Here is a 10052-nt window from a genome sequence, read left to right as displayed (position 1 = left end):
CCACTGCGTTTTTCAGAACCGCCCCCCTCCCCCAGCACCCATGGTCCCTGTCCCCAGTGTGGTGGCAGCCCACTCCATGTGCATGGAAATCCAACAACTCCCAGCCAAGCAGCGAGGATGTGGAGGAGGCAGGTGAGGGGAGATACCCAAAACCCAAACCATGTCAGGACAATCCTCTCCTTTCTCTTAAGATACTGTCAACAGGGCTATGTAAAAGCCTTCTGCCTCCCATTCTTTGCCCCAGTCTGCTCTGTTTGACAGCACTGGCTTCACTAGGTTGGGTTTCTGGATTTTTTTCCCTCTGACTTGACTCCTTGCTGGGTAACACTGTATTTGATATTTTTAATCACTCAGCATGCATCAGAGTTTGGCAGCAGAAGAAAGTGGAGTTAAAAGAGAACAGAGATAGATCCCGTTTGCCAGGGCTGCCTGCCATTGCCACAACCCCTCATCGCTTGTGCTGCGTTTCCCTCTGCTGGAAAGTCACGAGCCGCAGCTGACAAGATCGATTTAATAAACTTACTGTCGGCTGGCAGTTAGTAACCTTACAGGGTTTGGATCATTCCTTCAGAGGAAAACAAAATTTCTGAACCCTTCTACCTTTACTGTATAAAGACATTAGAAATGCGTACGCATGGATGCATTTGTACGTGCGTGTCAGTGTTGTTGATAAACCCTTACAATAAATCTACATTTGGCTTTGTAAGGCTGGAAGATCCAGGCCACGGCAGCAATATGGTGGAAATTTTTACTTTGCTCAGTGGTTGAAGCAAAACTTTCCCTTTTCTGTAAGAACTGCAGCTTTCTCCCTGAGCAAACCTGTTGCAGGTACCCTGAGTGGCGCTGGCAGGGCCGAGCGGGCAGGCAGCGCAGGCAGGGATGCTGTGGCTGGATTCCCACCCTACTCCACGCCCGGGCAGCGCAGGCAGGGATGCCGTGGCTGGATTCTCACCCTACTCCAGGCCCGGGCGGCGCAGGCAGGGATGCCGTGGCTGGATTCCCACCCTACTCCAGGCCCGGGCGGCGCAGGCAGGGATGCTGTGGCTGGATTCCCACCCTACTCCAGGCCCTGCCCTGGATCCCGCTGGTGCTTCCAGGTGAGCCCCGGCACAGCAGAGCTCAGCTGGTTCAGCTGCTTTCTTGCTTTGCCTGTAGAGTGCGCATCACCCCATCGATTCCTCAGAAGGAGAAAAAAAGGTTGATTAACAGTGTTTATTAAAGCATGGAGGCACTTCCAGCCCGCAGGAGGCTGCCGGCCCGGCCATTGGCATCCGGAATACAGGGGTAATGTAAAGACTGCTTTCCAAAGGGCTCCAAGATGCAGCGACAAGGCTTTAAATCTGCCTCCATAGGTTAAAAACCAGGAGAGTCAGTGTTTTTCATCTTCTAATCCTTGGCAGAGAGGAATGCGGCCCGCAAAGCCCGGTGCGGAAGGCCGGGCCCGGCCGCCCCAGCGCGGCCCTTAGTGACGGCGCGCTGGGTTCCCTTCCGGCCCAGACCCGTTGACGAGGGCGGCCATCGCCCCGGCGGGAGCGCAGCCCCGGGCCTCTGCGGCTCCCAGGGGGCACAAAGCCCGGCGAAGCGCAGAGCGGCCCGGCTCGATGGGAGGCGAGCCCTTCGGCACGCTGCCGGCCCTGCGGGAGGCCCGCGGCCCGTGGCAGCCCCAGGCGCTGTGCGTGCCCCAGGCGCTGTGCGTGCCCCAGGCGCTGTGCGTGCCCCAGGCGCTGTGCGTGCCCCAGGCGGTGCGGGGAAGGGGGCGGCAAGGGGCAGCGGCTCCTCCCGCCCGCAGGGTGGCGCCCAAGCGCGGCGGCCGCTCCCCGGCAGGAGGCGAGTGCGGCCCCAAGCGGAAGCGTCTCTCGCCCGTGATGGCGGCGGCGGCGGCGGCGGTGGGGCTGGGCGGGTTGGAGGCCCCCGCGCCCGAGGGCGAGGTGAGACGGCGGCGAGGGGGAGGGGGAGGGGCGGCCTGACTCCTGCCCGGGGACCGGTGGCTGAGTGCAGGTTGTTTCAGGGCTCCTCGGGCTCGGAGGACGAGGCGAGGCCCACAACAGCGGCGGCGGCGGCAGCGGCAGCGGCGGCAGAGCAGAAGCGGGAGGAGCGGCTGCGCAAGTTCCGCGAGCTCCACATGATGCGGGTGCGGGAGCGGGGCCGGGATCAGGACCGGGAGTGGAGCCGGTTCCTGCCTGCGGTGCCGCAGGTCCCGGGGAGGCTGAGCCGAAGGGGCGGCTGGGGTGGCCCGGCCCGGGCGGCGCTCCCGGGGGGAGGTTGTGGCGCCGGTTCGCTGCTCCCGGCGCATAAGCGCACCCTGCCCGGTCCCGGCCCCGTCCGGCATGAACGGGCCCTGGTTGCTTCACCCCTTCGCCAAATGCAGCGTTTTGCCTGGCCTGGCCCCCTCCGGGACCGGCCCCCCGGGGTTCCCCTGTCCGTGCCGGGGGTGCCAGGGATAACGAACCGTTCATTCCCAGAACGAGGCCCGCAAGCGGAATCACCAGGAAGTGGTGGAAGAAGATAAAAGACTGAAATTGCCAGCAAACTGGGAAGCCAAAAGAGCCCGGCTGGAGTGGGAGCTGAAGGTGGAGGAGAAGAAGAAGGTAACCAGACTGTTACAGCTCCCTGCACTGACACCGAGCCCCCCTCACAGTGGCTGGACAGGCTTGGGAGCTTATACAGGTGTTATCCCCCCAAAAAATCCATTTCTTAGACTTGCGATTATCTAAATGACTGTCCTATGCTGGAGGTTGACTGGACCGATCTAGGTAGGTTAGGTTTGATGCTTGGCCGTTATAGTTAAAACTGAACCGTTTTTTGTGCTGGGTTAGGAATGTGCAGCGAGAGGAGAAGACTATGAGCGAGTGAAACTGCTCGAGATCAGCGCTGAGGATGCCGAGAGGTGGGAAAGGAAGAAGAAAAGGAAGAATCCAGATCTAGGATTTTCAGGTAATGGCTTACCTATGGAATGGTCTGTGTTCATAGTGACAACCTTTGTTAGTCTTTAGCTGCAAACTGAACTATGAAATAAAAACCTTCACCCTGACACCAATTTATTTTCTTCCCAAGATTACGCAGCTGCTCAGCTGCGCCAGTACCAGAGGTTAACCCGGCAGATCAAACCTGACCTGGAGCAGTACGAGAAGCTCAAAGAGCAGTAGTAAGTATTTATTTCAGTCATCCGATGCCATCTGTGGTATTTCTAAGTTAATTAGCAAACACTGAAGACTTAACTAATAGTTTCAGAACGTGTATATTCTCACATATACTGTAACATTAATTAAGTCTTTAAGATAATCATAAAACGCATGGCCTGGTACATCTACTCAGCAACCCCTGCTTCAGCAGTTGTGAGCAGTAGTGGTGTAATCAGTGAGTTTCATGTCCTCAAACTCAGCATTACTGATTTGGAAGAAATACTTTGTCAATTACATTATACTTAAATGCATGAGTAGATTACTCGTTTCTCTGAGTGGGTTTGGGGGGGTTTTAAGCAGCCTGGCATGATTTAAGAACAGACTGACTCGCATGAGAACTCACAAAGTTTGCATTCAGATGGATTTAGCATTTCAGTGGGTTTCTGGATCTTTTGTAGACACGTGCTAGTGTCAAAATAACAAAAAGAGATTGAGTTAAGTATCAGCACGTTCTCACCTGAACCTTGGATTCCCACAGTTCAGTATGAGTTAAGTGCCTTGAAGGGTTACGTTAAAAATCAGACAGAAGCAGCGAGCTCTCAAAGTGATCAATACAGCTGTGTAAAGTGCTGCCCCTCTCTCTTGTCCAGTGGTGAAGCACTTTATCCCACATCTGACAGTCTCCTCCACGGAACTCATGTGCCATCTAAGGAAGGCATCGATAGAATGGTGGCAGATCTTGAAAAACAGTAAGTAAATTCTAAGATGATTACACAAAGCTGCTGTGTCACACAAATCCACAGGATTCACCCCCAGCTCTTCAAACACTGCCCTTTGTCTTACAGAATCGAAAAGCGTGAAAAATACAGTCGACGACGTCCCTACAATGACGATGCAGACATCGACTACATTAACGAGAGGAACGCCAAGTTCAACAAGAAGGCAGAGAGGTTCTATGGGAAGTACACGGCCGAGATTAAACAGAACTTGGAGAGAGGAACAGCCGTGTGAACTCATGCCTCAGGCAGAGCACATACTGCATCCCCCAAGCAATGTTAAGTTGTATCAAAAACCCCACTTTGTAGTCCTTATTAAGCCATTTTTAAAACTAATAAGTATATTTAATGTAAAACAAGTAGTTTGCGTAACAACTTTAGCTGTATACAGCTTTTACTTGCTGTAACCACCTTTTCATCTGCAATTTCATGTTCTCAATAAAGTTCTCTGTTTAGAATAAACCTTGTCTTCATTCTGCAGTAGCTCAAAGGCCCCAGGAACACTTTTTTTAGTGAGAAGCAGCACGTGGCCTTTGTGAAGCAGCAGCTGGCTGTGCCTGAGGTGGGAGGTCAGCACAGAGCAGTGCGTGCACAGCACAGCCACCCCGTTACCGGCAGCAGAACGGCCCATCCTTCCTTACCAAGAGGGCAAGGGACTCTCAAGCAACCAACTTGCTGCAGAACTCCTTTAATTCTTACATGCATTTGCCAGGCTCATCTTAGCAATTTCATAATTTTAAGTTTCCAGACTGGAACAGTGAAATTCCATTTTAATAGCTATTTCTAGGAAAAAAATCCTTTAAGCGATTGCTCCAAACGCATGCAGCAGCCCCTTTACATGTCTGCGTGTTTTTCTCCATAGACCAGAGGTCACAGGCACAGCACAGAGCCCAGTACGCTGGGCCACTAAATTCGGGTGCTCTGAAGCTACCAGCACCGTAACTTGTGTGTTGATGTCACATGAAGCCTCTGCCCATGTCACAACTGGCTTCCTGCCTTACACAGCCAGCCTGGGCAGGAACCGTTCCAGTGTAAGGGCCCACTTTCAGAAAGACATAAAAATTACCTTCTGTTGCACTTGGTGGTAACCACACGGTAAGTGAAAGCTAAGCCCGGACACAAGCACCCTGGGGACAGTCCGTACTGAGCACAGATCCAACACTCGACACATTGAGAAGCCAGTGCAAAAACTAAACTTTATTCACTTGAAGTAAACAGTTACACAATGTAAATCAAGAGTTCAAAATAACAGCTACCGAAACTATTGTTTAGAAAAAGTTACCCACCTGTAAGTTCTAGTCCTTTAAAGCAATACAAAATATTTACAAATATACACAAGATTCCCACCTGTGGCTTCTGGATCATTGTGCTCTATATCTGAAAGAGAAACCTAAGATTCCAGAATTAAGATCTCAAAATAAATACTCAGTATGAACAAGTTTTTAACCTGGTAAGAAAATTTTGTATCACTACTGAAGTGTGCATAATGCTGCAGTCAAAGACAGTGAGAAAGACAGGTTAGCGTGCCCGGAACAGTGCACTTTTAGGTGAGAAGTTTAGAAATGTTTTCTTCTCTTCCTTCTTGACAGGAACCCACTGCCCATAGGGACTTCCCTTTCTGTCATCTTCTCTGCCTGGAGAAATGGCTGGTTCTTTAACATGGCTCACTGGTTTCTGTAGTACTGGCTTTGCCATTGTATTCTGGAAAAAGAAATTTCCTTTAAAAATCACAGAACAAGGAGGAGTGTACTAAAACCTGTCAACTTCAAGAGGTTTATCTGTACTGGTAAAACATGTTTTCTTTCCAGTTCATGGGAGACTTGATGCCTACCGAGTATCAACTAACAGACACAAGATTTGGGGAAGTTGCTTTTTCCTTAATCTGCATTACTAAAACGTGTAACTTAAGTCTGGTGTAAACTAGTTCTGCATGAGTCTGTAGCACAGTGCAGATGTTCAACATTATTAGGTGCTGAAAGGTCAACATTTTAAACACACTACAGCAGTGTGTTTACAGCGCTCTATCTAACCCCTCCAGGAAAGTCATTACAAAATCATTAAGATCTTTATTTTGGCAACCAATGCTGGGAAAAGGCTAACACAGGAAGGATGAAGCACTGAACTTCCATCTTGGGAAATTCACACTTACATTAGGACTGAAAGAAATGCTTCTCGGTATGGTTGCTCTCTCCACTCCACTCTTGGTCGTGTCTTCTGCTAGTCTTCGGGGTTGCTAGAGAAGAGCACGCACAGCTTAAGTGGGAGGATACATCATTCCATGCAAGTTAAGGCAGTTACTAGAGAGTATGATCTTTCTAGTAGAGTTGTTTCAGAAATTTACATCAAAAGTAGCTGGTAAGCTACTAAATATGCAATCCGATCGATGTTGAACTCAATTCAAAAAGCATTCAGTATTTTTACTAATGGCATCGACCAATTCACACGTGACCTGACACCCATGCCCCAGTTACAGTTTTAAAAAGGATTTAAATGATTCAAAGCATGGAGTGCCATACAGCACAGTCGTGGCAGAGCAAGCTGCATAAGTTCTGCATATCCATCCTGCAGAGCCTGGGATAACAACAACAAACTTATCTGCAAGTGGTGCAGGCCTCTTCTTCTGTACTCTCTCAACATCTGGAATATATTGCATATATTATGAAAGGGATGCCTGTACCATTTGTCTAAAACCCTTAGTTAAATTTACTTCCATTTGAAATAGCAGTATGCAACTGATACAAGTTAATGCAGTTTTGTACTAACCATGAATCAGATTAACGCACTGTAACAACACAGCCAAACTAAAATTCAGGTTTAAGCTGCTCAGGTTTCTCCCTCCCTTAAATTCACAGCAGCTACAGCCCACAAGTCCCTTAATTACCAACAGATTTTCTTCATCATGTCTGGAACCATAGTCATGATTTCTATAAGACAGAAATAAAGTATGTAAAATGCATTGTGTGCTTGGGTATGTAATTTCTGGGAAACAGTTTGTTGCACATGAAAAGCTTTTAACAGTTAAAAAGGGAAAAAAAATTTAACCTTAAGAAAAACTCCACACTAAGTCTGGTAAGAAGACTCCTTGTTTTAGGTCAGAAACACATGAACTAGTGTAATTAATGGCCAATATCCTATTAGAAGAACAACTCAAAAAACCAAACTACATTCACCTCTCCTTTCCAACCTGTCAGGACTGGAAAGCCTGCACGTACTCAGTGGATTAACCACTTCTTAAAAAAGAGTCGATAGTATTTTCAGCTTATTGCAAAGTCTACAGTGGTTTCTAGAGCAGATTCAGCGTTCTGGTAAATCTGCAGGTTTTGTTCAAGGGTTTGCATTCATAACCACAAACCCAACACTTAAAAGCTATAACACATCCATGCAGATGACAAGTTTTAAGAAGTGTTTACCTTTTCATTGAGAATACTCCTGTTCATACTTACCTCAGCTGACTCTCCAGGGTCTTCATGATCTTGTTTTTCATTTTTTATCTCTTTGGTAGGATTAACAATCCTCAAGCTTGCTGGCAAGACTATGTTATCGGTTCCCAGAGCTTTTGCAGCATTAGCTTTCGCAATTTCCAGGAGTTCCCTCTTGTCTGCAGAGGGGAGGAAAAAAAAAGCATCTTCTGTTTAAATCAGTATGTGCCTACTCATACAAGCCTAAAAACTGCAGGTTTACTATCACTACACCTACGTAAGCATCAGCTGTGATGAAATTTTGTAACAACTTGGGAGATTCAGCTTCAGTTGAAACACAAAGAATATGCTCTGAACTATTTTTTTTAGACAGATAACCACGCAGATATTTTGTTCCACATCACCATTACCAGTTATGCTTTATAAAGCAAGTAAACAGATGAGAATCTGACAGGTTAAAATAAATTGTATGTTCTGAGGTTCTCACACAAGAGTCAAGAAAGTACCTTTTTCACTCAAATGGAGAGGTGACCTACTCCGAGATCTTGTTCTTGACCTGCTTCTCCAGCTCCTGTAAGCTTCAAGATATATTGTTCGCCCAAACCCATAGTATCTTCGGCCTCTTGATCGTGATCTGCTTCTCGAATAGGACCTTCTGTAATACGATCTTCCACGGGACCACGACCTACTGCGTGATCTATACCTCGGAGGAGAGCGGCGGTACCACCTGTAGTGCCTGGCATGGTGCCTTCCTCGGTACCTCGTAGAGCCGCGTGATCTCGACCAGCTTCTGGAATATGAACGAGAGTATCTTCTGTACCTTCGGGAACCACTTCTTCTAGCCCTTGATCTGGATCTGGACCGGCTCCAGCTCCTTGAGGAAGCTGAAGAGGTACTACTTGAACTGGACCGTGAACTGCAAGAGGATCTGCTAGATGACCTTGTCGATGACCTGTCACAGCTCCTCTTGGATCTCAGAGACGACTCTCTTTTCTTTGGTGAGCTCAGGGTTAAGTCATCCATGCAGCCTGTCATATCATCAGTTTTCCTAACCACTGTTTTCTGCACGCCAGTACTTTCAGAAGCTGGTTCCGTTTTTATTGTTGTTCTGCAACACCCGGTCTCTGTTCCTGTTGTGGGTGGGGAGGAGGAAGTTCATCATTTATATGCATCAAGTCATTTATACAGCAACAACATACATTGTGACACACAGGCAAAAAGGTCAAGGATAATTAAACACACCAACAATTGTCATCCAGTTTATCAGCATTTTTTGCGCGTGACAGTTAAGTTTCCTCATTTCCTGTAGCCAGTCTTCTATAGGAGATTTAAAAAAGGCTTCACTTTAAACCATGGGTAGTTCTGTGCAGAGTTTTGAAGAGAGGTTTGTTTGTGATACCCTTCATTTGCTAGGTGAGCACACACCTTTTGTAAAAGGCGTATAAGACAGTATCTTTCCTCCTCCGGACAGAATTTTCAAGGAATTTTATCTTCCATCTATTCTAAATGCAGCCTGTTGCATCTACAATGCAATGTAACCATTTGCCTTCCAGACCAGTACAAATTTGACAGTTTTGGTCTGCAGTTGTATGTAAGTTTTTTCCCCCCAACAGGGAGGAAAAAGAAAAAAATAGTACCTTCGAGGTACAAAGCAGCCACTTCCATTACACATTACATGTATCACATTACAAAACTATCTGCACAACGCTGCACGCCTCCCAGCAGCGCATGGAGCAAGCTCCTATTAAAAACATTCTACGTAACCACTGAAAAACACAGCTAATGGATTCACTGGACGTGACCTGTACAGAATCTAAGACTTGTTAAGGTTATATATTAATAAATAAAATGGCTGTCCCCCTAGCGGCAGCCATTTTATAACTACAAAGGTTACTGTAATCTAGGGCGTAATTATCTGATCATCAGGACTTAAACCCTGCACTACGTCACCACTTTACAGTTTAAGGAAGCTTGCTCTGTCACAAAATTTGTATTTAGCGTTCACTGTAAACCTAAGTTACCAAATCATTCTTAATGCCTTACTGAAATCTGTAACTAGGTCCCACAGACGTTTGCAACAAGCATTCCCCTTACTGAAGGGAAAGTTTCACCGCTTCACCTCCACAAGGGCCAAGGTCACGCAGAGGGCACAGGTAAAACAAGACAACGTGGCCTCCAACACCCCCAACAAGTTTCCAAGCCCGGGAATACCGGGCACCCCAGCGCACCCTCACACCCCCGGCCGACCCCACCGGGCCGGCACCGGCCGTCAGAGGCGGTTTGCGGGCACTTACCGCTGGGAGCCGCCGGGCACCCCCGGTGCTGGTTGCCGTGAGGCGTCTGCGCGCTTCTGTAATAAAAAAAACCAGCGTGAATAATGCGTCCCCTCAGCGCGGCCAGCGGAACCGGCCCCCCTCCCAGCACCCCGAATAACCGCCGGCTCACCGGCCGCAGCCCGCCGGGCTCCCCCCGCACGGGTCCTGCTCCAGCGGCGACACCTGAGGAGACAGCCCCGCTTCGTGAGTCACCCCCATAGCGAGCGGCCAGACCCCTCCGCAACCGCGATACAGCCGCAACAAGACGCAGCCCTGACAGACCCACCGCCCGCTCCCGCCACCCAGCAGCGACTGAGAGCGGCCGAGAAACTTCCAGAAACCGAACCACCCCCCCGCTCCCCCGGTTACGTAACGGGCTCAGGGCGCACGCGCAGCGCCTCAGCCCCCGCCCCGCCCGCC

General features: G+C 48.9%; 2 protein-coding genes across 3 annotated transcripts; one reads left to right on the top strand and one right to left on the bottom strand.

Annotated features, from left to right (window-relative positions):
* The first annotated feature begins 1242 nt into the window (after positions 1–1242).
* On the top strand, positions 1243–4360 carry SYF2 (SYF2 pre-mRNA splicing factor). Of its 2 annotated transcripts, XM_080381009.1 has the most exons (8): positions 1246–1703; positions 1740–1928; positions 2009–2131; positions 2463–2588; positions 2817–2934; positions 3055–3145; positions 3773–3871; positions 3968–4360. In XM_080381009.1, the coding sequence occupies exons 1-8, from the start codon at positions 1602–1604 to the stop codon at positions 4131–4133; spliced, it is 1014 nt and encodes a 337-aa protein (XP_080237135.1). In that variant the 5' UTR covers positions 1246–1601; the 3' UTR covers positions 4134–4360. The 2 variants fall into 2 exon arrangements, with proteins under 2 accessions (XP_080237134.1, XP_080237135.1); XM_080381008.1 differs by having other exon boundaries at positions 1243–1928.
* A 715-nt stretch (positions 4361–5075) lies between these two features.
* RSRP1 (arginine and serine rich protein 1) lies at positions 5076–9963 on the bottom strand. The gene is made up of 6 exons (XM_080380990.1): positions 9763–9963; positions 9612–9667; positions 7824–8447; positions 7342–7496; positions 6048–6131; positions 5076–5599 (listed from the first exon to the last, which is right to left on the bottom strand). Exons 1-6 carry the CDS (start codon positions 9849–9851, stop codon positions 5417–5419), a joined length of 1191 nt encoding a protein of 396 aa, XP_080237116.1. The 5' UTR covers positions 9852–9963; the 3' UTR covers positions 5076–5416.
* Between the last annotated feature and the right edge of the window lie 89 nt (positions 9964–10052).

Source organism: Falco punctatus (genome assembly GCF_963210335.1).
Source record: "Falco punctatus genome assembly, chromosome: 3".
NCBI classification, from domain to species: Eukaryota; Metazoa; Chordata; class Aves; order Falconiformes; family Falconidae; genus Falco; species Falco punctatus.
Note: the sequence above shows the minus strand (reverse complement) of the source record. Positions and strands in the feature narration are given on the sequence as shown.